The sequence below is a fragment of the Nerophis ophidion genome, linkage group LG14, assembly GCF_033978795.1.
Source record: "Nerophis ophidion isolate RoL-2023_Sa linkage group LG14, RoL_Noph_v1.0, whole genome shotgun sequence".
NCBI lineage: Eukaryota > Metazoa > Chordata > Actinopteri > Syngnathiformes > Syngnathidae > Nerophis > Nerophis ophidion.
In genome coordinates, this window is record NC_084624.1 from 8522859 (window position 1) to 8550741 (window position 27883).

Genomic DNA, 27883 nt, shown 5'->3' on the forward strand with positions numbered 1-27883 from the left:
TGCAATATGGCAGCCTGCCATGCGGCGCATTAAAGGGGAAATGCCACTTTTTGGGGGGGAATTCTGCCTATTGTTCACCATCTTTATGAACGGATGGATTTTTTTTTATATACATAATACTTATTTATTCATTTGATGGGGAAATAAAAGTTATTATGATTATTATAATAACACAGGTCTGAGAAAACAGACACTTTTTCCCCCTCCCCCCATAAAAATAGAAAAATAAATACAAATAGAAATGGAAAATGAAGATTGAAATTTAAATAAATGACTAAAAGAAAAAAAGTTTAAAAAAAAATTGATTTTTCAAAATTACAAATATTAAATAAACGTAAATAAAAGTCCAAGGGGAGCTCCATTATTCCGCCCAAAAAATCCGATTAACCATTCAAAAAGCGGCAACAAAACTCCATTTGGTGACTTGAATATTACCAAGTATTCGTGATATTGTTATTATAAGTGCTAACGCAGACAGACTATTTATAGCGACGACATAGTCACTTCCTGTGTGCCTATGTTTACATCATTAAGCAGTCTGCTGCTTCCTCGCTTCCCTGCTCCCTGTCAATTTACTCTAGATCATCCATCCATTTTCTACCGCTTATTCCCTTTTTGGGGTCGCGGGGGGCGCTGGCGCCTATCTCAGCTACAATCGGGCGGAAGGCGGGGTACACCCTGGACAAGTCGCCACCTCATCACAGGGCCAACACAGATAGACAGACAACATTCACACTCACATTCACACACTAGGGCCAATTAGACCTGGGCAAATTAAGAAAGTTAAACTACCAATGATTGTCACACACACACACACACACACACACACACACCAGGTGTGGTGTAATTTGTCCTCTGCATTTGACCCATCCCCTTGTTCACCCCTCTGGGAGGTGAGGAGAGCAGTGAGCAGCAGCGGTGCCGCGCCCGGGAATCATTTTTTGGTGATTTAACCCCCAATTCCAACCCTTGATGCTGAGTGCCAAGCAGCGAGGTAATGGCTCCCATTTTTATAGTCTTTGATAGGACTCGGCCGGGGTTTGGACTCGTAACCTATCGATCATAAGACCCGGGGGCCACATGCGGCCCGTTAAGCTTTTCAATCTGGCCCGCCGGACATTTCCAAATAACTTTTTTATATCTTTAAGATGGAAAGTGTAGCTGCCATTATGATGTGCAGTCATGTTTTCTAATGACATTGTCTTCAACTATACAAAGTATTTCAATGCTTCGAATCTGCATGATTCACTAGTTAATAAGGTCATCTAATTAGTTACTATGGTCATCTAATTACTTACTATAGTCATCTAATTAGTCACAGCAGCTCATTGTGGGTGGGGAGTGTTTCCACAGAGTGTTTCCAGAGCCTGAAATGTGGGTGTCAGGGATGGACGTGGAAGGAGATTTTTTTTGGTCAATATTCAATGTTTTATTGTTCATAGTCAATATTGTAGATCACACTTTTTTTGCTTTCATGTATATTCTGGGTGTCTCATTCAGTAAAACAAATTTAGAACTCCATTCCGTGTTTCAAGGCGGTCTGTCATAATGTTTTTAGCATTTAATCAGACATTATTGTGAGGTTTTGTATTAGTGTTCTTAAAAATAGGACCCAAGCACACATACTGTACATCAGACTTTGTGTATACATACATAGATAGGTAGATATACTGGCCCCCAGATACATTTTTGTCTCTAAATTTGACCCTCCGAGTCAAAATAATTGCTCTAGATCATAAATCATGCCTCTCGTCTGGACAGTAGATGACTGAGTAGGTATTCCGACAAGTTGGTACACTTTGACAGCCGTTTAGGTCCTGGAAGTAACACCCCATTTCTAAGAATTATGAGAAATTTTTAATCTAAAAGGTAATATATGAACATCCTCGCAGTCAGCATCCCAATGACAGCAGACATTGTACAGTAAGTGATGTTTTGATATGTTTGTTGGCTCTCACAACGTCTGCAGTGAGTAATAATCAGAGATAATGTATACAAATATGAAAAAAAGTAAACATAGTGATGTGTTTTTTAAAATAGGTAAAAGTTATTATAAATGTTACTAATGACATACATACTTACATTATGTATATACAACTTTAATGGAGGTGTTGGGATGTTTTTAAGGGCTCCCATAAGCAGACTTTTGATTGCATTTATTTAATATTTAGAATACGTTTTTTTTTAAATCCATGTCGTCATCCATTTTCTACTGCTTGTCCCTTTCGTCATGTTTTACATAATGACTGTGAACAATAGTTAAAACAAAAAAAAGAAAAAATTGCAGTTCCCCTTGAAGTCTGGCGCTCATTGTCATATTTTGTGGTCACATTCTGTTTTGTTTTGGATTCATAGGGCACTCTTGTTTGTTTTGTCACCATGCCAACCCATCAGTTTTCACCTGCTATGTGTTCATGACTCACGCACCTGATTTGTCTGGACTCACGCACCTGTCATCACTGCACCTATTTAAGCCTGTAGTTGCCAGGCAGTCGCCCTCGAAACACCCTTGTTATCCATGCCGATGATCCATGTTCTTTTCTCGTTCCAAGTAAGTTTTTTCGTTATTCATGCCATAGTGCAAGTTTTGGTTTTATGTCCATAGTTTTGCCTTAGTGCAAGTTTTTGTTTTCATAGCCAAGTTTTGAACCTCCGCTGAGTGCGCCTTTTGTTTTTTCCTGTTTATAGTAAAATTAAAATATGTCATTACCTTCATGTCGTGTCCGGTCCAATCGCTTTGACCACGGGAAAACAAACCCAACCATAGTCCACGCCTTGACACTCATACAGTACGAATGGATTTGAACTTTTTACTGCACCTGGACTAGGGGTCGGCAACCCGCGGCTCCAGAGCCACACGCTCTTGAGCGCCGCCCCAGTGGCTCCCTGGAGCTTTTTCAAAAATCTATGAAAATGGAAAAGATGGTGGAAAAAAATCACATTTGTGTTTTAATGTTGTTTCTGTAAGAGAGCAAGCATGTGACCAAAAAGTACCGAAAGTACCAAAAGACATTTTGGTACAACACAAGTTGCAACAATGTCTGGAATAAATATCACTTTTTAATTTTCCTGTGGGATCTCTCGTGAAGAAATCAATAAAGTACTATCCATCTATCTATTTCAGCATTTCTATCAACAAAGCTTTACTTAGTCATTTTGATTGTAGGCTAATATAAAGACATCCTGTGTTGCCTTCATAATACAAACCCTGTTTCTATATGAGTTGGGAAATTGTGTTAGATGTAAATATAAATGGAATACAATGATTTACAAATCATTTTCAACCCTTTGAAGGCACCATTAATGCTGAAAGGTACATACAGGTTTTGGAACAACATATGCTGCCATCTAAGCGCCGTCTTTTTCATGGACGCCCCTGCTTATTTCAGCAAGACAATGCCAAGCCACGTGTTACAACAGCGTGGTTTCGTAAAAAAAAGAGTGCGGGTACTTTCCTGGCCCGCCTGCAGTCCAGACCTGTCTCCCATGGAAAATGTGTGGCGCATTATGAAGCGTAAAATACGACGGCGGAGACCCCGGACTGTTGAACGACTGAAGCTCTACATAAAACAAGAATGGGAAAGAATTCCACTTTCAAAGGTTCAACAATTAGTTTCCTCAGTTCTCAAATGTTTATTGAGTGTTGTTAAAAGAAAAGGTGATGTAACACAGTGGTGAACATGCCCTTTCCCAACTACTTCGGCACGTGTTGCAGCCATGAAATTCTAAGTTAATTACTATTTATCAGTTTGAACATCAAATATGTTGTCTTTGTAGCATATTCAACTGAATATGGGTTGAAAAGGATTTGCAAATCATTGTATTCCGTTTTTATTTACATCTAACACAACTTCCCAACTCATATGGCAACGGAGTTTGTAAGATTTACATAAGGCTTTTCTTTTTTGCAGCTCCAATCCGATTTGTTTTTATATTTCTGGTCCATTATGGCTCTTTCAACGTTTTGAGTTGCCGACCCCTGACCTAGACCTTCAAGTCTTGTGGCTCAGAAGGTGTTACATATGCGCTGCAGCAGTAACATCTCTGCAACAAAAACTGTATCCTTGCTTCCTAAAGGAGACAAGAGTCTTTGCCAGCGGTTCTTCCCTCCCGACGTCCTAATTCATGGCCGCGTGCAAAAAAAGCCTTGTTGCCTAGTGACTGACTCTCTTTCTTCTTCTGCAGATCTGTGACAAAGAGTGGCACTATTACGTCATCAATGTGGAGTTTCCTGCCGTCACGCTCTTTGTGGACGGTGTGACCTATGAACCCTACCTGGTGACGGACGACTGGCCCTTCCACGCCTCAAAGATCGACTCGCAGCTCACAGTGGGCGCTTGTTGGCAAGGTTAGTGTGTGTGTGTGTGTGTGTGTGTGTGTGTGTGTGTGTGTGTGTGTGTGTGTGTGTGTGTGTGTGTGTGTGTGTGTGTGTGTGTGTGTGTGTGTGTGTCCTTGTATTTCTACCCTTCTTGAGACACCAACAAGGAAAAGTAGCTTCCATATGAGGACATAAATCATGGTCCCAATACAGAAAAACCATTGCATCTAATAGAGAGCCAAATACTGGAGTCCGTGAACATTGCTCCAAAGTCAGGATTTTTTTTGTTTCTACCCTTCTTGAGACACCAACAAGGAAAAGTAGCTTTCGTATGAGGACATAAATCACGGTCCCAATACGGAAAAACCATTGCATCTAATAGAGAGCCAGATACTAGAGTCCGTGAACATTGCTCCAAAGTCAGGATTTTTTTTATTTTTACCATACTTGAGACACCAACAAGGAAAAGTAGCTTCCATACAAGGACCAGTGAACAAGTTAGGACTGAAATCATGGTCCCTATACGGAAAAACCATTGCATCTAATAAAGAGTCTAATACTACAGTCTGTGAACATTGCTCCAAAGTCGGGATTTTTTTGTTTCTACCCTTCTTGAGACACCAACAAGGAAAAGTAGCTTTCATAAAAGGACTAGTGAACAAGTTAGGACCGAAATCATGGTCCCAATACGGAAAAACCATTGCATTTAATAGAGAGCCAAATACTAGAGTCCGTGAACATTGCTCCAAAGTCAGGATTTTTTTTGTTTCTACCCTTCTTGAGACACTAACAAGGAAAAGTAGCTTTCATACAAGGACCAGTGAACAAGTTAGGACTGAAATCATGGTCCCAATACAGAAAAACCATTGCATTTAATGGAGAGCCAAATACTAGAGTCCGTGAACATTGCCCCAAAGTCAGGATTTTTTTTGTTTCTACCCTTCTTGAGACACCAACAAGGAAAAGTAGCTTTCATACAAGGACCAGTGAACAAGTTAGGACATAAATCATGGTCCCAATACAGAAAAACCATTGCATTTAATGGAGAGCCAAATACTAAAGTCCGTGAACATTGCTCCAAAGTCAGGGTTTTTTTTTTCTGCCCTTCTTGAGACACCAACAAGGAAAAATAGCTTTTCCATACAAGGACCAGTGAACAAGTTAGGACTGAAATCATGGTCCCTATACGGAAAAAACATTGCATCTAATAAAGAGTCTAATACTACAGTCCGTGAACATTGCTCCAAAGTCAGGATTTTTTTGTTTCTACCCTTCTTGAGACACCACCAAGGAAAAGTAGCTTCCATACAAGGACCAGTGAACAAGTTAGGACCGAAATCATGGTCCCAATACGGAAAAACCATTGCATTTAATAGAGAGCCAAATACTAGAGTCCGTGAACATTGCTCCAAAGTCAGGATTTTTTTTGTTCTACCCTTCTTGAGACACCAACAAGGAAAAGTAGCTTCCATACAAGGACCAGTGAACAAGTTAGGACCGAAATCATGGTCCCAATACGGAAAAACCTTTGCATCTAATAAAGAGTCAAATACTAGAGTCTGTGAACATTGCTCCAAAGTCCGGATTTTTTTGTTTCTACCCTTTTTGAGACACCAACAAGGAAAAGTAGCTTCCATACAAGGACCAGTGAACAAGTTAGGACCGAAATCATGGTCCCAATTCGGAAAAACCATTGCATTTAATAGAGAGCCAAATACTAGAGTCCGTGAACATTGCTCCAAAGTCAGGATTTTTTTTTGTTTCTACCCTTCTTTAGACACCAACAAGGAAAAGTAGCTTTCATACAAGGACTAGTGAACAACTTAGGACATAAATCATTGTCCCAATACGGAAAAACCATTGCTTCTAATAGACAGCCAAATACTAGAGTCCGTGAACATTGCTCCAAAGTCAGGATTTTTTTTGTTTCTACCCTTCTTTAGACACCAACAAGGAAAAGTAGCTTTCATACAAGGACTAGTGAACAAGTTAGGACATAAATCATGGTCCCAGTACGGAAAAACCATTGCATCTGATAGAGAGCCAAATTCTAAAGTTTGTGAACATTGCTCCGAAGTCAGGATATTCGATTGATTTCACGTGCATACAAAAGTAAACAATGACAGGTGCAAAGGTAGTAACGTATGATAAAACCAGACGACAGCTAAAGAAGTACTTCCCTATCTATCGTAAAATTATTACTTTCTGATGTGGAATTATTACTGTGACAGTCGCTTGCTGTCGTCGTGCGGGTTCAATGGACCACCCAGGAAAGACATGCTTGAGCAGGTTTGACTCTTGTTTATTCTTTCAATCAACTTCAATTCCGGTGGTGTCGCTTTTCAGCCGGCCGTGTCTCTGTCTCTCGTGTGCTCTTTGGCGCTCTTGCTCTTCATCTGCTGCGGACTCTCCTTCTGCCCCGATCTCTGCTCCTTCTCCCCTTTTATACAGTGTGAAGAGATAAGTCAATCGCGTGCCGGTGCGCGATCCACACACCTGAATCAGATTGCTGCGTCGCTCCCAGCATGCCCCGCCTCTCCGCTCCGCCGCATTCTCCGCCATTTTGTGCAGGGCTCCAGCGTGCCCTGCCCTGCCGCTCGTTCGATGGCTCCGCCTCTCTACAATTACTTTTTAACGCGAAATGGTAACATTTGTCATATACAATTCTGACTTTTATTCCAATATTGCCTATTTTTTGTTAGTGACTTCTCATAGTTTTGTTATGTAAAATTTCGACTATTATAATATTGCCAACATTTTAAAATTTTATTTTAAAATTGCGACTTTTGTTGGGTAAAATGATGACTCTTCAGATAATTGAAGGAATTTTAAGCTTTTCTTGTAAAATTTTGACTTGCGTTGAGTAAAATTACGACTTTTATTACAATACTAGAGGTAGGCCTTTTTTGGAGGTTTCAAGAAGGTAACAAATACAAGAAGATTGTGTGTGTGTGTGTGTGTGTGTGTGTGTGTGTGTGTGTGTGTGTGTGTGTGTGTGCGTGCGTGCGTGCGTGCGTGCGTGCGTGCGTGTGTGTGCGCGCGCGCGCAATGGAATTCCTGTTTTGTCTTTAAGCCTTCCATAGCGTGCCTACTCGTATACATTTTTTTATTCATTTTTACAAACAACGTTTGTAAGTTTTACTGAACAACCCAAAAATGTTTGCCGTACTTTCCGGACTATATGGCGTACTTAAAATCCTTTATTTTTCCGTTAAAACTCAACAGTGCGCCTTATAACCCGGTGTGTCTAATGTAAGGAATAAGTTTGGTTATGCTTACCCACCTCGAAGCTATTTTAATTAGTACGTGGTTTAATGATAAGTGTGACCAGTAGATGGCAGTCACACATAAGAGATACGTGTAGACTGCAATATGACTCAAGTAAACAACACCAAAATGTTATATGTTCCAGTGGAATGTAGAAGAGAGTTCCCCAAACTGCGGCCCAGCGTCCAAAATCCGACCCGCGGGAAGTCCCAAGTTAAAAAATAAAAATAAATAAGGGTGTACCCCGCCTACCGCCCGATTGTAGATGAAATAGGCACCAGCGACCCCCGCTACCCAAAAGGGAATAAACGGTAGAAAATGGATGGATAATTAATTCATTAATAATTCATTGGATTATTATTTTTTAACATCTGTCCTTTCTAATCCATTTTGTAACGCGCACGCGCCACAGTGGAAAATGTTGCGCTTTTTCAGTCAATTATTGTGCGAAAAATAAATAAATAAATACAATTTTATATATATATATATATATATATATATATATATATATAGTGTATATATATGTACAGTATATATACGTGTATATATGTATATATATATACATATATATATACGTATTTGTATACGTGTGTGTGTGTCTGTGTATATACATTTATATATATATATATATGCAGTTGTTGATATATATATATATATACATATATATACATTATATATATATATATATGTATATATATATATATATATATATATATATATATATATATAGATATATATATATATACACGCAGTTGTTGACAGTGAATGTCAGGTGTATATCCACCTATGGCATTTGTTTACTTTGTGAGCTATGGTGTGTAGTGAAGCATAATTAGCTATTCCTCGTCCTCCAGTGATAATGTAACTTGTAAGAAATTTGCTTTATTTGTCACTATAGAGGCGAGGATTAGTGATTTAGAAGTAGCTAAAACACCGCAGATGGTTAGCTAGCTAGTTAGCCATGTCTTAAAGCAGCTCTTGCTGAGGATGTTTCAGTGTTATAACTTCACCTTTATCTTTACATTTTTTAAGCCAAAATGCCTCCGTTCCCCTTTTTCTGTCTACACACTGTGTCTGCTTTTAAGTACTCTGTGATCGTGCGCTGCCGAACATGCTCCCATGCTCGTAAAACCAGCAATGACAGGACGTGGTGAAGACAGTGGCGGGAACGGTACTTTTTAGAGGCAGTATAGTACTGAATATGATTCATTAGTATCGCGGTACTATACTAGTACCGGTATACCGTACAACTCTAGCAACATTCTAATGCTAAGTAGTCGACTTCAGACTGCGATGGAAGAAGTTTAAAGGATTCTAAACAATAAAGTCTCTTTTTCACAAGCCAAAAGGAAGAGCCGAGAAAATGACGACACCCCATGGCAAACATTGAGATCCTGCAGCAGCAAGCAGTGTTGAAGATTACGCACACACACACACTCACACACGCACACTTTTGTATTCTTTACCTTGAGACCTGAGAAAAAATGCCTCCCTCTTTAGGACCAGCCTTTCTTGATATATAAAGATGTGTATTTACAACATGAATAATACATACATAATATGCAAATATAAAAAAGCTTGTTGTGAAAAATGAGTTGGAATTTCACAATAAAAAGGTCACAATTTCACAAGAATAACTTTGAATTTTGGCAGTATTATAATAAAAGTCATAATTTTACTTGACGCAAGTCAAAAGTTTAGAAGAAAAACTGAAAATTTGTGCAATATTATGATAAAAGTTGGAATTTTTACAACTTTACAATAAAAGCTCAAAATGTTGGCAATTTAATGAAAACTTGACAAAAGTCTCAATTTTAAAAGAAAACTCAAAAATGTTGGCAACAGTATAATAATAATCGGAATTTTACTTGGCAGAATTGTAAAAAAAAAAAGAAGTCATAATTTTACTCACTTTTTTTACAAGAACAACAAAACAATTGGCAATAATGTCATAAAAGTCAGAATTTTTTATGACAAATGTCACCATTTTGCATTAAAAAGTAATCATTTTACGAGAAAATATTACAGAAACAGTCTTGTTCTCAATTTTGTATTAAAAAGTTGACACATTGCGAGAAAAAGACTCCTTTTAGTTACTTAATTTTGGGGGGAATCTTTTGTTTGTAATTAGTTTTTTAATCTTCCTTATTTACTTTGTTATTACAGTTTATATATAAATATAAGTCACTTCACTTCACAGTATTTCTCTATACAAATATGTATTTGTAATTTTTTTTAAATTAATTTTGGCCAAAGGGGGTACATTTTAATTTCTTTCACACACATGTTATTTCATATGTTGACATCAGGGGGAGCACTTTTAAAAGCGACACACAGTGAATTTGAAAAATCCCTCCTTTTCGGGACCAGCCTTTCTAGATATATAAAGATGTGTATTTACAACATGAATAATAAATACATACTATGCAAATATGAAAAAGCTTGTTGTGAAAAATCATTCGGAATTTCACAAGAAAAAGGTCACAATTTCACAAGAAAAACTTAGAATGTTGGCAGTATTATAATAAAAGTCATCATTTTACTCAACACAAGTTAACATTTTACAAGAAAAACTGAACATTTGTGAAATATTATGATAAAAGTTGGAATTTTAAGCAATAACAGTCGCAATTTTACAAGAAAAGCTTAAAATTGTGGCAGTTTTATGGAAAGTCATGATTTATCTCCACAAAAGTCACAATTTTATGAAAAAAAAAAACTTTAAAATGTCCAAAATATTTCTCCCGCAGAACATAACTTTTTAGTCACGTTCGTATCCTCTCTCCCCTCTTGCTCCCGGTCGCTTACTGTTAAAGACAACATATGATTAGATTACCACGTACCACCTGTGAAATATAACCACCTGCCAGCTGTGTTTCCCCAACAGAACCGCCACGCCCCCCCGTCTGATGGTGCTCTGTCCTCAGCACCTTGGACAGAGGCGGTGACCTTTGCTCCTGCTGGCAGCGCTGGCCACATCTCCCTCCACAATTATAACAATAATCTGAATTTTACTTGGCAAAATTATGACAAAAATCATAATTTTACTCAAAAAATGTTTCACAATATTACAAGAACAACAAAAAAATTGGCAATGTTGTGATACAAGTCAGAATTTTACCTGACAAATGTCACCATTTTGCATTAAAAAGTAATACTTTTTACATTACAAAAGTGATATATTTAATACAAAATATTGCATTACAGAAACAGAAATAATATGACAAATCGTTCCCAATTTTATGATTAAAAAATGTGAACATTATGAGAAAAAGACTGCTTTTAGTTCATTTTAATTTTTTTTTAAATTTTCTGTTTGTAATAGGTTTTTAATCTTCATTACTTCGTTATTAAAGTATGTCTCTCTATACATATATATATATTTTTTTTTTTAATTAATTTTGGCCAGAGGGGGAGCGCTTCAATTTCTTACACACACTTGTTATTTCATATGTTGACCAGAAGGGGAGCACTTCTAAAACCGACACAGTCAGTTTGACAAATCTGTCCGTTTTGGGACCACCCTCATTTTTATATATGTCACCAGCAGGGGGGCAAATGACACCTTAATTTTTTAGTTTTTTTGTAATGTGCTTAGGGCCGATGACAAAGGAGTCAGGGACCACAAATGGCCCCTGTGCCCCACTTTGGGAAACCCACCTGCAGTAGCTAACAGTTAATGGCCACTATAGTCTTAGTAGCATAGTCAGAATTCTACTCAACACAAGTCGAAATTTTACAAGAAAAACTTGACATTTTGGCAATATTATGATAATAATCGGAATTTTACTTGGCAAAATTATGACGAAAGTCAGCTGTTCACTTGGCGTTTTTTTTTTTTCGGGAAGGAATAGGAAAAGCTTCTTTAGCTGCCGTCTTGTTTTTTCTTTGAACCTGTCAATGTTTACTTTTGTACGCACGTTAAATCAACCAAAAATCCTGACTTTGGAGCAATGTTCACAGACTCTAGTATTTGGCTCTCTGTTAGATTTAACGGTTTTTACTTATGTCGTCATATGGAAGGTACTTTTCCTTGTTGGTGTCTCAAGAAGGGTACAAATACAAGAACACACACACACACACACACACACACACTCGTAGGAGAGAAACCTAAATAGAGATTAAGATGTCTGCCTTGGGGGCTGCAAGCATTTCTTTTGATATGTTGAGGCATGAGCAAACAGGAAATGGGAGTACAAGGTGGAAGTTATCAAATTACAGTGAGGTGGCGTCATAAAAGACTTGTTTTGATGCCTAAATGGCGCTTCTCGCAGCCTTCTCCCTACCTCCAAAAAGCCTCCTTTCCTGATGACACTTTGCATATCGTTTTGAAATTCCTTTCATCCTCCGCTTTATTGCAACGTTCCTGTTGGTCATGGTGGCGTCTCTGCTGCCTTGTCCTTTAAGTCTCTCGTTTCAAGACCCCGCCCCCTTTTTTAGACTAACAATCAGCATTACAATAATGAAGTGTGTGGTGTATGCTTGTATTGTATTGCAGTACTAATGAATCAAAAATCATTAAATTACAACAAAATAATATTTGTGGTCATTAAAACAGTTAGCGCCATCTTTTGACACTTCTTCCGCTCCCGTCCTTGCACGCTACACCGCTAAGAGAAAGATGTCGGGGAGAAGACGCTGTCAAGGTGGAGGCACGTAGATAAGACCGCCCACAAAACGGCGCATCCTGAAAGACTGTCAGAAAGCAACTTGAAGATGATTTGTAAAACATCATCTATGCAATATTTTGAGCAAAGAACCACCATCACATGTTATGTAGACCACAAGGAAGTATTTTACATTTAGAAAATAATAATAATATATTATTATTAATAAATCACAAGTGTCTCAAAGGGCTGCCACGACGACGATAGAGCCCACATAAGTGCAAGGAAAAACTTAACCCAGTGGGACGTCGATGTGAATGACTATGAAAAACCAGTCCATAGTGGATCTAACATAATAGTGTGACAGTCCAGTCCATAATGGATCTAACATAATAGTGAGAGTCCAGTCCATAGTGGATCTAACATAATAATGTGAGAGTCCAGTCCATAGTGGATCTAACATAATAGTGTGAGTCCAGTCCATAGTGGATCTAACATAATAGTGAGAGTCTAGTCCATAGTGGATCTAACATAATAGTGAGAGTCCAGTCCATAGTGGATCTAACATAATAATGTGAGAGTCCAGTCCATAGTGGATCTAACATAATAGTGTGAGAGTCCAGTCCATAGTGGATCTAACATAATAGTGAGAGTCCAGTCCATAGTGGATTTAACTTAATAGTAAGAGTCCAGTCCATAGTGGATTTAACATAATAGTGTGAGAGTCCAGTCCATAGTGGATCTAACATAATAGTGTGAGTCCAGTTCATAGTGGATCTAACATAATAGTGAGAGTTCAGTTCATAGTGTATCTAACATGATAGTGAGAGTCCAGTCCATAGTGGATCTAACATAATAGTGAGAGTCCAGTCCATAGTGGATCTAACATAATAGTGAGAGAGTCCAGTCCATAGTGGATCTAACATAATAGTGTGAGAGTCCAGTCCATAGTGGATTTAAAATAATAGTAAGAGTCCAGTCCATAGCGGATGTAACATAATAGTGTGAGAGTCCAGTCCATAGTGGATTTAACATAATAGTGTGTGAGAGTCCAGTCCATAGTGGATCTAACATAATAGTTTGTGAGAGTCCAGTCCATAGTGGATCTAACATAATACTGAGATCCTGTCCATAGTGGATCTAACATAATAGTAAGACTCCAGTCCCTAGTGGATCTAACATAATAGTAAGAGTCCAGTCCATAGTGGATTTAACATAATAGTGAGAGTCCAGTCCATAGTAGATCTAACATAATAGTGTTTGAGAGTCCAGTCCATAGTGGATCTAACATAATAGTGTGAGAGTCCAGTCCATAGTGGATCTAACATAATACTGAGAGTCCAGTCCATAGTGGATCTAACATAATAGTGAGAGTCCAGTCCATAGTGGATCTAACAAAATAGTAAGAGTCCAGTCCATAGTGGATTTAACATAATAGGGAGAGTCAAGTCCATAGTGGATCTAACATAATAGTGTGAGAGTCCAGTCCATAGTGGATCTAACATAATAGTAAGAGTCCAGTCCATAGTGGATCTAACATAATAGTGAGAGTCCAGTCCATAGTGGATTTAACATAAAAGTGAGAGTCCAGCCCATAGTGGAGCTAACATAATAGTGAGAGTCCTATCCATAGTGGATCTGACATAATAGTGAGAGTCCAGTCCATAGTGGATCCGACATAATAGTGAGAGTCCAGTCCATAGTGTATCCAACATAATAGTGAGAGTCCAGTCCATAGTGGATCTAACATAATAGTGAGTCCAGTCCATAGTGGATCTAACATAATAGTGAGAGTCCAGTCCATAGTGGATCTAACATAATAGTGAGAGTCCAGTCCATAGTGGATCTAACATAATAGTGTGAGAGTCCAGTCCGTAGTGGATCTAACATAGTGAGAGTCCAGTCCATAGTGGATCCAACATAATAGTGAGAGTCCAGTCCATAGTGGATCTAACATAATAGTGTGAGAGTCCAGTCCATAGTGGATCTAACATTATAGTGAGAGTCCAGTCCATAGTGGATCTAACATAATAGTGTGAGAGTCCAATCCATAGTGGATCCAACATAATAGTGAGAGTCCAGTCCATAGTGGATCTAACATAATAGTGAGTCTCCCCCCTCCACAAGGGAGAAGGGAGAGGGGGGCAGAGGAGAAAGGGAACGTGATGGCAGATCAACTGGTCTAAAAAGGGGTTTATTTAAAGGCTAGAGTATACAATATGACTCCTTTAATGCGGCAATCCGCTGTGCCTTATAAATGAAATAAGATAGAAAATAGACCATTCATCGGCAGTGTGCCTTTTAATCGGGTGCGCCCTATGGTCCAGAAAATACGGAACCTTAACACTGCGTCCTCACGCAGGGAGCGAGTCGAGCTTTCATTTTAGAAAGAACGGAATAAGGACATTTCTTAGCACAGAGTTGCTGACAAGGGATTGCTGAAGAAGTGCTGCAAGAACATGAAAAGGTTTAGCAGACAAACATGACATGAATACTTGAAGAATACCAGGAAATGAACACGAGTCCAGGGGGGGGCGACATGAATCCGTGTTGGAAGTGACAAGCACGTTGTCGCCTGTTTGTGTTTGCGTTTATCGGCGATGAAAAAAAAAACGGATTTCCGCGCTGACAGTTTGAGAAGGTTCCAGGACAAGCATCTGTCAAACTTGTGCTCCACATTCCTGATACCACGTCCCAGATGTAGGCAGCCTGTGGTGTCAGATAGATGTGATCACTACTCCATGAATACAACACAGCTTGTCGGGTGCATCACAATTGTTTCGATCAGCGTGCGGGGACTCAGAAATCACCAAAAGACTGAAGTCCGTGCATGATCATTGTCTAGGTCAGACCTGGACAAACTAAGGCCTGTTAAGCTTTTCAATCCGGACATTCCCAAATCTTTTTTTTTTTAGATCTTTAGGATGGAAAGTGTAGCTGCCATTATGATGTGCAGTCATGTTTTCTAATGATTGGAAGTCTTCAACTATGCTACAAACCCCGTTTCCATATGAGTTGGGAAATTGTGTTAGATGTAAATAAAAACAGAAGACAATGATTTGCTAATCATTTTCAACCCATATTCAGTTGAATGCACTACAAAGACAAGATATTTGATGTTCAAACTGATAAATTATAATTAACTTAGAATTTTATGGCTGCAACACGTGCCAAAGTAGTTGGGAAAGGGCATGTTCACCACTGTGTTACATCACCTTTTCTTTTAACAAATCTCAATAAACGTTTGGGAAGTGAGGAAACTAATTGTTGAAGCTTTGAAAGTGGAGTTCTTTCCCATTCTTGTTTTATGTAGAGCTTCAGTCGTTCAACAGTCTGTCGTATTTTACGCTTCAGGGAACTTTCTGTGTGGAGTTTGCATGTTCTCCCCGTGAATGCGTGGGTTCCCTCCGGGTACTCCGGCTTCCTCCCACTTCCAAAGACATGCACCTGGGGATAGGTTGATTGGCAACACTAAATTGGCCCTAGTGTTTGAATGTGAGTGTGAATGTTGTCTGTCTATCTGTGTTGGCCCTGTGATGAGGTGGCGACTTGTCCAGGGTGTACCCCGCCTTTCGCCCGATTGTCGCTGAGATAGGCGCCAGCACCCCCCGCGACCCCGAAAGGGAATAAGCGGTCGAAAATGGACGGATGGATGGATGGATAATGCGCCACACATTTTCCATGGGAGACAGGTCTGGACTGCAGGCGGGCCAGGAAAGTACCCGCACTCTTTTTTTACGAAGCCACGCTGTTGTAACACCTGCTGAATGTGGCTTGGCATTGTCTTGCTGAAATAAGCAGGGGCGTCCATGAACAAGACGGCGCTTAGATGGCAGCATATGTTGTTCCAAAATCTTTAATTTTCGGAATTGGTAACTAAGAGTTGGACAATACTGCGATGAGGTGGCGACTTGTCCAGGGTGTATCCCGCCTTCCGCCCAATTGTAGCTGAGATAGGCGCCAGCGCCCCCCGCGACCCCAAAAGGGATTAAGCGTTAGAAAATGGATGGATGGATGGAGTTGGACAATATTGAGAAAAAAAAAGCCATTATCGGACATCTCTACCCCAAACCTTAACACCCTTACCCCCCAAACATCACCCACAACCCCTCCTCTTCTGCCCTGAAAAATGCTTTGAAACATCAAATGATCAGACTCAGCAGAACAACAACACTGCAAAAGTTCTGACCATTCCGAAACATGATTTTGTACATCAACACACCTCCTTGGCGACAGAAGCAGGCACGTCTGTGCGAGTACAACAGAGAGAGGCCAGTCGACTTCAGGAATAGTGACCCCGGCGGATTGGCTGTGCTTTTAGCTCGGAGGTCAGGGCGCCAGCTTTCCACACAGCCGCAGCCTGCTGTACTCTCACTATTATGTTAGATCCACTATGGACTGGACTCTCACTATTATGTTAGATCCACTATGGACTGGACTCTCACTATTATGTTAGATCCACTATGGACTGGACTCTCACTATTATGTTAGATCCACTATGGACTGGATTCTCACACTATTATGTTAGATCCACTATGGACTGGACTCTCACTATTATGTTAGATCCACTATGGACTGGACTCTCACTATTATGTTAGATCCACTATGGACTGGACTCTCACTATTATGTTAGATCCACTATGGACTGTATTCTCACACTATTATGTTAGATCCACTATGGACTGGACTCTCACTATTATGTTAGATCCACTATGGACTGGACTCTCACTATTATGTTGGATCCACTATGGACTGGACTCTCACTATTATGTTAAATCCACTATGGACTGGACTCTCACTATTATGTTAGATCCACTATGGACTGGACTCTCACTATTATGTTAGATCCACTATGGACTGGACTCTCACTATTATGTTAAATCCACTATGCACTGGACTCTCACTATTATATTAGATCCACTATGGACTGGACTCTCACACTATTATGTTAGATTCACTATGGACTGGACTCTCACTATTATGTTAGATCCACTATGGACTGGACTCAGTACTGTTATGTTAAATCCACTATGGGCGGGACTCTCACAGTATTATGTTGGATCCACTATGGACTGGACTCTCACTATTATGTTAGATCCACTATGGACTGGATTCTCACACTATTATGTTAGATCCACTATGGACTGGACTCTCACTATTATGTTGGATCCACTATGGACTGGACTCTCACTATTATGTTAAATCCACTATGGACTGGACTCTCACTATTATGTTAGATCCACTATGGACTGGACTCTCACACTATTATGTTAGATTCACTATGGACTGGACTCTCACTATTATGTTAGATCCACTATGGACTGGACTCAGAACTATTACGTTAAATCCACTATGGACTGGACTCTCACAGTATTATGTTAGATCCACTATGGACTGGACTCTCACTATTATGTTAGATCCACTATGGACTGGATTCTCTCACTATTATGTTAGATCCACTATGGACTGGACTGTCACACTATTATGTTAGATCCACTATGGACTGGACTCTCGCTATTATGTTAGATTGACTATGGACTGGACTCTCACACTATTATGTTAGATCCACTATGGACTGGACTCTCACTATTATGTTAGATCCACTATGGACTGGACTCTCACACTATTATGTTAGATCCACTATGGACTGAACTCTCACTATTATGTTAGATCCAGTATGGACTGGACTCTCACACTATTATGTTGGATCCACTATGGACTGGACTCTCACTATTATGTTAAATCCACTATGGACTGGACTCTCACTATTATGTTAAATCCACTACGGACTGGACTCTTAATATTATGTTAGATCCACTATGGACGGAAGGAAGGCTGAAGAGTCGCTACCTGAACAGAGGTGCCTGTCATTCACAGCGATGAACACCAATCACAGCGTTCCTCTGTTTGTGAAGTGAAGTGAATTATATTTATATAGCACTTTTCTCAAGTGACTCAAAGCGCTTTACATTGTGAAACCCAATATCTAAGTTACTTTTTTTTTTTTAAACCAGTGTGGGTGGCACTGGGAGCAGGTGGGTAAAGTGTCTTGCCCAATCCCATCCAATCCACTTTATTTATATAGCACATTTAAACAACAATAACGTTTCCAAAGTGCTGCACAGCCATGTTAAAAACAATATTAGAAAAACAATATTTTGCTCCACCAATGACTGAATTAAAACAAAAAATAAATAAATATATCCATCCATCCATCCATTTTCTACCGCTTATTCCCTTTTGGGGTCGCGGGGGGCGCTGGCACCTATCTCAGCTACAATCGGGCAGAAGGCGGTGTACACCCTGGACAAGTCGCCACCTCATCGCAGGGCCAACACAGATAGACGGACAACATTCACACTCACATTCACACACTAGGGCCAATTTAGTGTTGCCAATCAACCTATCCCCAGGTGCATGTCTTTGGAAGTGGGAGGAAGCCGGAGTACCCGGAGGGAACCCACGCATTCCCGGGGAGAACATGCACACTCCACACAGAAAAAAGATCCCGAGCCTGGATTTGAACCCAGGACTGCAGGAACTTCGTATTGTGAGGCAGACGCACTAACCCCTCTGCCACCGTGAAGCCCTAAATAAATATAAAACCAATATAAAAAAACAATATAAAAACAAATATGATTAAAAACAATTTTAAAGGGTAAAATCAATTAAAACAGTAAAATACAAATCAAAGTGTATACAAAACACAGAGGACAACAGAGTACAGAGGACCACACAACTCATGTTGTTTCCACCCCCATACTTCACAGTAGGTGTGGTGTTCTTGGGATGCAACTCTGTATTCTTCTTCCTCCAAACACGACCAGTTGAGTTTATACCAAAATGGATACATGGATGATACAGCAGAGGATTGGGAGAATGTCATGTGGTCAGATGAAACCAAAATAGAACTTTTTGGTACAAACTCAACTCGTGGTGTTTGGAGGAAGAAGAATACTGAGTCGCATCCCAAGAACACCATACCTACTGTGAAGCATGGGGGTGGAAACATCATGCTTTGGGGCTGTTTTTCTGCTAAGGGGACAGGACGATTGATCCGTGTTAAGGAAAGAATGAATGGGGCCATGTATCGTGAGATTTTGAGCCAAAACCTCCTTCCATCAGTGAGAGCTTTGAATGGTTGACCAAATACTTATTTTCCACCATCATTTACAAATAAATTCTTTAAAATTCCTACAATGTGAATTCCTGGATTTTTTTTTCACATTCTGTCTCTCACAGTTGAAGTGTACCTATGATGAAAATTACAGACCTCTGTCATCATTTTAAGTGGGAGAACTTGCACAATCGCTGGCTGACTAAATACTTTTTTGCCCCTCTGTAGGTCAATAATTCATAATGACATTGATTTTCATTCATTATTATTTTTTAAAGAAAGAAACAGCCTGCATGACAGCTTTGTGTTATTAGAGTAAACATTGCAATATTTTCTTGTTACATTTCACCCGTTTGCTCCTTTATATCACTTTTTACATTTTAAAAAATGTTCAATCATATTTTTAAAATGTGCCGTGGGGCCGTTAAAAGATTACCCCTGGGCCGCACTTTGGACACCCCTGACGTGGACGATAACCGGATCATAGGAAAAGTAAGGCGTCGAAAAAACCGAGGTACCACTGTAGACATGATGTTGTTTTCCTTTTCCAGCAGGTAAAAGTAAAGGTGATAAGTGTTTAGTTGAGGGATGAATCCCACGTAATACATGGCGTCTATTTTTCCTGCAATTGTCCTTTATTGACCCGCTTCTCCTCACCTCTCTTATCTGCTTTCTCGACTCTCTCTTCGTCTCCCTTATCTCTGCTATTCTCCTCTCTGCTCCTTCCCATTTAGGTGGCGAGGTAGCCACTCCGCGCTTCACCCAGTATTTCCGTGGCAGCTTGTCGGGCCTGACGATCCGCCCGGGCCGCATTGAAACCCAGAAGGTTATCTCTTGTCTGCAGGCCTGCAAAGAAGGTCTTGATATTAACTCCCTGGAAAGCCTGGCGAAGGACATCAAGGTGTGTGGCGTCCTGGGTTGAGGGGGACTTGGCAGCACACACACACACACACACACACACACACACACACACAAACACAGACTTTCCTTTTCCAGACTTACTGTATTGTTAGAGAAGCACTGTAGTTCCTCTCTACAAGTACTAAGAGTGAAACATGTCTATGAATGTTCTCATTCATCAGGTCTTTGTAGTCTCAGGTCATTGTTGTCTCAGGTCCTTCAATCGATCACAACTGGACTCTTTGGTTTGTCTTAGAAGATATTTGGTCTCTCATCTGAGTAGACTTAATCAGTTCATTTAGTCTTAGCCTTAGATTGTTCAGATTTAGTTTTAGCCTTAGATTGGTCAGATTTAGTCTTAGACTTAGATTGGTCAGATCTACTCTGAGACTTACGTTGTTCAGATCTGGTGTGAGACTTAGATTGGTCAGCTCTAGTCTGAGACTTAGGTTGGTAGGATCAACACTGAGACTTAGGTTGGTTAAATTAAAGTACCAATGATTGTCACACACACACTAGGTGTGGCTAAGTTATTCTCTGCACTAGGCCCATCTCAGATCTAGTCTGAGACTTAGATTGGTCAGATCTAGTTTTAGCCTTAGATTGGTTGGATCTAGTCTGAGACTTACGTTGCTCAGATCTAGTCTTAGACTTAGATTGGTCAGCTCTAGTCTGAGACTTACGTTGTTCAGATCTGGTGTGAGACTTAGATTGGTCAGCTCTAGTCTGAGACTTAGGTTGGTAGGATCAACACTGAGACTTAGGTTGGTTAAATTAAAGTACCAATGATTGTCACACACACACTAGGTGTGGCTAAATTATTCTCTGCACTAGGCCCATCTCAGATCTAGTCTGAGACTTAGATTGGTCAGATCTAGTTTTAGCCTTAGATTGGTTAGATCTAGTCTGAGACTTACGTTGCTCAGATCTAGTCTTAGACTTAGATTGGTCAGATCTAGTCTGAGACTTAGGTTACTCAGATCTAGTCTTAAATTTAAGATTGGATCTGACCAATCTAAGTCTCAGACAAGATCTGACCAGGATTATACAGTATATAAACAAGATCAAAATGTAGGATTATACAGTAAAAAAAAAACAAGATCAAAGACGAAGGATTACACACACACACACACACGCACACACACACAAACACACACACACTTTCCTTTTACAGACTTACTGTATTGTTCGAGAAGCACTGTAGTTCCTCTCTACAAGTACTAAGAGTGAAACATGTCTATGAATGTTCTCATTCATCAGGTCTTCGTAGTCTCAGGTCATTCATTCAATCACAACTGGACTCTGGTTTGTCTTAGAAGATGTTTGGTGTCTCATCTGAGTAGACTTCATCATTTCATGATCATAGACTTGGATTGGTCAGATCTAGTCTTAGACTTAGATTGGTCACACTTAGTCTGACACTTAGTTTTAGTTTTAGCCTTAGATTGGTCAGATCTAGTCTTAGACTTTGATTGGTCAGATCTAGTCTTAGCCTTAGATTGGTCAGATCTAGTCTTAGACTTAGATTGGTCAGATCTAGTCTTAGACTTAGATTGGTCATATCTAGTTTTAGACTTAAATTGGTCAGATCTAGTCTTAGACATAGATTGGTCAGATTTAGTCTGAAACTTACTTTGGTCAGATTTTGTTGTAGCTTTAGATTGGTCAGATCTAGTCTTAGACTTAGATTGGTCAGATAGAATAGTCTTAGTCTGGTCAGATCTAGCCTTAGCCTTAGATTAGTTAGATTCAGTCTGAAATTTAGATTGGTCAGATTTAGTCTTAGACGTGGGTTGGTCAGATTTAGTCATAGCCTGGTCAGATCTAGTCTTAGCCTTAGATTGGTCAGATCTAGTCTTAGACATAGATTGGTCAGATCTAGTCTTAGCCTTTGATTGGTCAGCTTTTGTCTGAAACTTAGATTTGTCAGATTTAGTCTTAGCTTTAGATTGGTCAGATCAAGTCTTAGATTTAGATTGGTCAGATCTAGTCTTAGCCTTAGATTGGTCAGATCTAGTCTTAGCCTTTGACTAGTCAGATTTAGTCTTAGACTTATATTGGTCAGATTTAGTCTTAGAGTTGGACTGGCCAGATCTAGTCTTAGCCATTTTCAGATCTAGTCTTAGCCTTAGATTGATACAGATTTAGTTTTAGGCTTAGATTGGTCAGACCTAGTCTGAGACTTAGATTGGTCAGACCTAGTCTAAGACTTAGATTACTCAGATCTAGTCTTAGATTTAAGACTCGATCTGACCAATCTAAATCTCAGACTATATCTGAGCAGGATTATACAGTATATAAACAAGATCAAAGATGGATGATTACACACACACACACACACACACACACACACACACACACACACACACACACACACACAGACTTTCCTTTTCCAGACTTACTGTATTGTTAGAGAAGCACTGTAGTTCCTCTCTACAAGTACTAAGAGTGAAACATGTCTATGAATGTTCTCATTCATCAGGTCTTTGTAGTCTCAGGTCATTCAGTCGATCACAACTGGACTCTTTGGTTTGTCTTAGAAGATGTTTGGTCTCTCATCTGAGTAGACTTCATCATTTCATGATCATAGACTTAGATTGGTCAGATCTAGTCTTAGACTTAGATTGGTCACACTTAGTCTGACACTTAGTTTTAGTTTTATCCTTAGATTGGTCAGATCTAGTCTTAGACTTTGATTGGTCAGATCTAGTCTTAGCCTTAGATTGGTCAGATCTAGTCTTAGACTTGGATTGGTCATATCTGGTTTTAGACTTAAATTGGTCAGATCTACTCTTAGACATTGGTCAGATTTAGTCTGAAATTTAGTTTGGTCAGATTTCGTCTTAGCTTTAGATTGGTCAGATCTAGTCTTAGACTTAGATTGGTCAGATAGAATAGCATAGTCTTAGCCTGGTCAGATCTAGTCTTAGCCTTAGATTAGTCAGATTTAGTCTTAGACTTGGGTTGGTCAGATTTAGTCTAAGCCTGGTCAGATGTAGTCTTAGCCTTAGATTGGTCAGATCTAGTCTTAGCCTTTGATTGGTCAGCTTTTGTCTGAAACTTAGATTTGTCAGATTTAGTTTTAGTTTTAGATTGGTCAGATCAAGTCTTAGACTTAGATTGGTCAGATCTAGTCTTAGCCTTAGATTGGTCAGATCTAGTCTTAGCCTTTGACTAGTCAGATTTAGTATTAGACTTATATTGGTCAGATTTAGTCTTAGAGTTGGACTGGCCAGATCTAGTCTTAGCCTGGTCAGATCTAGTCTTAGCCTTAGATTGATACAGATTTAGTTTTAGCCTTAGATTGGTCAAACCTAGTCTGAGACTCAGATTGGTCAGACCTAGTCTAAGACTTAGATTGCTCAGATCGAGTCTTAGATTTAAGACTCGATCTGACCAATCTAAATCTCAGACTATATCTGACCAGGATTATACAGTATATAAACAAGATCAAAGATGGATGATTACACACACACACACACACACACACACACAAACACACACACACTTTCCTTTTACAGACTTACTGTATTGTTAGAGAAGCACTCTAGTTCCTCTCTACAAGTACTAAGAGTGAAACATGTCTATGAATGTTCTCATTCATCAGGTCTTTGTAGTCTCAGGTCATTCAGTCGATCACGACTGGACTCTTTGGTTTGTCTTAGAAGATGTTTGGTGTCTCATCTGAGTAGACTTCATCATTTCGTCATCATAGACTTAGGTTGGTCAGATCTAGTTTTAGACTTAGATTGGTCAGATTTAGTTTTAGCCTTAGATTGGTCAGATTTAGTCTTAGACTTAGATTGGTCAAAATGTAGTCTTAGCCTTAGATTGGTCAGATTTAGTCTTAGACTTAGATTGGTCAGATCTAGTCAGACTTAGATTGGTCAGATCTACTCTGAGATTTACGTTGTTCAGATCAGGTCTAGGACTTAGATTGGTCAGATCTAGTTTGAGATTTAGGTTCGTCAGATCTAATCTGAGATTTAGGTTGGTTAAGTTAAAGTACCAATGATTGTCACACACACTAGGTGTGGCGAAATTATTCTCTGCATTAGATCCATCTCAGATCTAGTCTGAGACTTAGATTGGTCGGATGTAATTTTAGCCTTAGATTGGTCACATCTAGTCTTAGACTTAGATTGGTTAGAACTAGTCTGAGACTTAGATTGGTCAGATCTAGTCTGACACTTAGATTGGTCAGATCTATTCTGAAACTTCTGTTGCCGAGATCTAGTCTGAGATTTAGACTGGTCAGATCTAGTCTGAGACTTATATTGGTCAGATCTAGTCTGAGATTTAGGTTGCTCAGATCTAGTCTTAGACTTATATTGGTCAGATCTAGTCCGAAACTTAGGTTTCTCAGATCTAGTCTTAAATTTAAGAGTAGACCTGACAATCTAAGTCTCAGACAAGATCTGACCAGGATTATACAGTATATAAACAAGATCAAAATGGAGGATTATACAGTAAATAAACAAGATTAAAGATGAAGGATTACACACACACAGACACAGACAGACAGACACACACACACACGCACGCACACACAGACACACACACACACAGATTTTCCTTTTCCAGACTTACTGTATTGTTAGAGAAGCACCGTAGTTCCTCTCTACAAGTACTAAGAGTGAAACATGTCTATGAATGTTCTCATTCATCAGGTCATTGTAGTCTCAGGTCATTGTAGTCTCAGGTCATTGTTGTCTCAGGTCATTGTAGTCTCAGGTCATTGTAGTCTCAGGTGATTCAGTCGATCACAACTGGACTCTTTGGTTTGTCTTAGAAGATGTTTGGTGTCTCATCTGAGTAGACTTCATCAGTTCATGATCATAGACTTAGATTGGTCAGATTTAGTCTTAGCCTTAGATTGGTCAGATCTAGTCTTAGACTTAGATTGGTCAGATCTAGACTTAGCCTTAGATTACTCAGATCTAGTCTTAGACTTATATTGGTCAGATCGAGTCTTAGCCTTAGATTTGTCAGATTTAGACTTAGATTGGTCACATCTAGTCTTAGACTTTGATTGGTCACATGTAGTCTTAGCCTTATATTGGTCAGATCTAGTCTTAGCCTTATATTGGTCAGATCTAGTCTTAGCCTTATATTGGTCAGATCTAGTCTTAGACTTAGATTGGTCAGATCTAGTTTTAGCCTGGTCAGATCTAGTCTTAGCCTTAGATTAGTCAGACTTAGTCTTAGACTTAGATTGGTCACATCTAGTCTTAGCCTTAGATTGGTCAGATCTAGTCTTAGACTTCGATTGGTCAGATCTAGTCTTAGCCTGGTCAGATCTAGTCTTAGCCTTAGATTAGTCAGATCTAGTCATAGACTTAGATTGGTCAAATCGAGTTTTAGCCTTAGATTGGTCAGATTTAGACTTAGATTGGTCAGATTTAGACTTAGATTGGTCAGATTTAGTCTTAGATTTAGATTGGTTAGATCTAGTCTGAGACTTAGATTGGTCAGACCTAACCTGAGACTTATGTTGGTCAGATTTAGTCTTAGATTTAAGACTAGATCTGAGCAGGATTATACAGTATATAAACAAGCTCAAAGATGTTTTAGACAAACCAGAAATGCTTTTACAAAGACAAAAGATTGTCTCCTGTTCTTATCTTAATGAGCATCTTTCATCAACGTTGATTAGAGGCTGAGCAAGTCAGTTCAAGTAAAAAAAAAAAAAAACTTCCAGTTTCTGACTGCACGTCACTGCTTTACAAATCTACATCAATGTCCGATCGTACCTGTCGGTTACTTTTTTTTAGCAGAATTGTGTCAGTAAAACTAACTAAGTGTGCATCAAAATGCATTTTTCATAACAATATGGATTGCGGTCGTGGTTCTGTTACTTTTCACCTTTCTGAGTCACAATTAGCCTGATGTCAGTACGCCACTAACACATCAAAGCGATGTCATCGAAAAGGTGGCGTTTCAGGTCGTTATCTGTGTTTATTTTGTGTTTTTGTCATTTTAGCCTGATATTGTCTCTTCCCTCCCGCCTGAGAATCAGAACTGTTCCGTGTTGTCTTAGACCACATCTTGTGCATGTTATGGATTTTATTATTGATTTAGACTTCTTGTTGTTTATCTTGGCTTAGGTAGTGATTTTTATGTTGCATCAAGAGTGGCTTCAGGCAATTTGTTGCCTCCTACTTCCTCATTCTCGTCTTAATGCACGCTGCCAATTGTAGAACTTGCACAATGTGCTTTTTGTTTGCTACCACCATAATAATTGCAGTCTTTCGGCTCAATTATTTACAGATAATTTTGTCTTTCTAGTTCCATTTTAACCCCGCACAGTCGGTGCTGGTGGTGGAAGGGGAGGACCAAGACAGTATCAACACGGCCATGACTAAAGTGTCCTACATAAACTCTCGCCAGTTCCCAACGCCAGGCCTTCGACGGCTGCACATCGCCACCACCGTACTGTAAGTCCTTCTCCCTCTGCTAGTGAGCCCATATTCTACAAACCCCATTTCCATATGAGTTGGGAAATTGTGTTAGATGTAAATATAAACGGAATACAATTTTCAACCCATATGCAGTTGAATATGCTACAAAGACAATATATTTGATGTTCAAACTCATAAACTTTTTTTGTTTTTTGCAAATAATTAACTTAGAATTTCATGGCTGCAACACATGCCAAAGTAGTTGGGAAAGGGCATGTTCACCACTGTGTTACATCCCATTTTCTTGTAACAACACTCAATAAATGTTTGGGAACTGACAAAACTAATTGTTGAAACTTTGAAAGTGGAATTCTTTCCCATTCTTGTTTTATGTAGAGCTTCAGTCGTTCAACAGTCCGGGGTCTCCACTGTCGTATTTTACGCTTCATAATGTGCCACACATTTTCTATGGGAGACAGGTCTGGACTATGAAGCCACGCTGTTGTAACACGTGCTGAATGTGGCTTGGCATTGTCTTGCTGAAATAAGCAGGGGCGTCCATGAAAAAGACGGTGCTTGGATGGCAGCATATGTTGTTCCAAAACCTGTATGTACCGTTCAGCATTAATGGTGCCTTGACAGATGTGTAAGTTACCCATGCCTTGGGCACTAATGCACCCCCATACCATCACAGATGCTGGCTTTTGAACTTTGCGTCGATAACAGTTTGGATGGTTCGCTTCCCCTTTGGTCCGGATGACACGATGTCAAATATTTGGACCCGTCATACCACACAACACTTTTCCACTTTGCATCAGTCCATCTTAGATGATCTCGGGCCCAGAGAAGCCGTCGGCGTTTGTGGATGTTGTTGATAAATGGCTTCCGCTTTGCATAGTAGAAATTTAACTTGCACTTACAGATGTAGCGACCAACTGTATTTAGTGACAGTGATTTTCTGAAGTGTTCCCGAGCCCATGTGGTGATATCCTTTAGAGATTGATGTCGGTTTTTGACACAGTGACATCTGAGGGATCGAAGGTCACGGTCATTCAATGTTGGTTTCCGGCCATGCCGCTTACGTGGAGTGATTTCTCCAGATTCTCTGAACCTTTTGATGATATTATGGAGCGTAGATGTTGAAATCCCTAAATTTCTTGCAATTGCACTTTGAGAAACGTTGTTCTTAAACTGTTTGACTATTTGCTCACGCAGTTGTGGACAAAGGGGTGTACCTCGCCCCATCCTTTCTTGTGAAAGACTGAGCATTTTT

The 27883-nt window shown here is 39.5% G+C and overlaps 1 protein-coding gene across 1 annotated transcript in view; it reads left to right on the forward strand.

Moving 5' to 3' along the window:
- Positions 1 to 27883, forward strand: part of clstn2a (calsyntenin 2a) — a 376557-nt gene that overhangs the window by 327249 nt on the left and 21425 nt on the right. The window contains exons 10-12 of the mRNA XM_061919775.1: positions 4186 to 4348; positions 20044 to 20210; positions 26498 to 26646. Coding sequence (XP_061775759.1) covers positions 4186 to 4348; positions 20044 to 20210; positions 26498 to 26646 — 479 coding nt within the window. The remainder of the gene's footprint in view (positions 1 to 4185; positions 4349 to 20043; positions 20211 to 26497; positions 26647 to 27883) is intronic.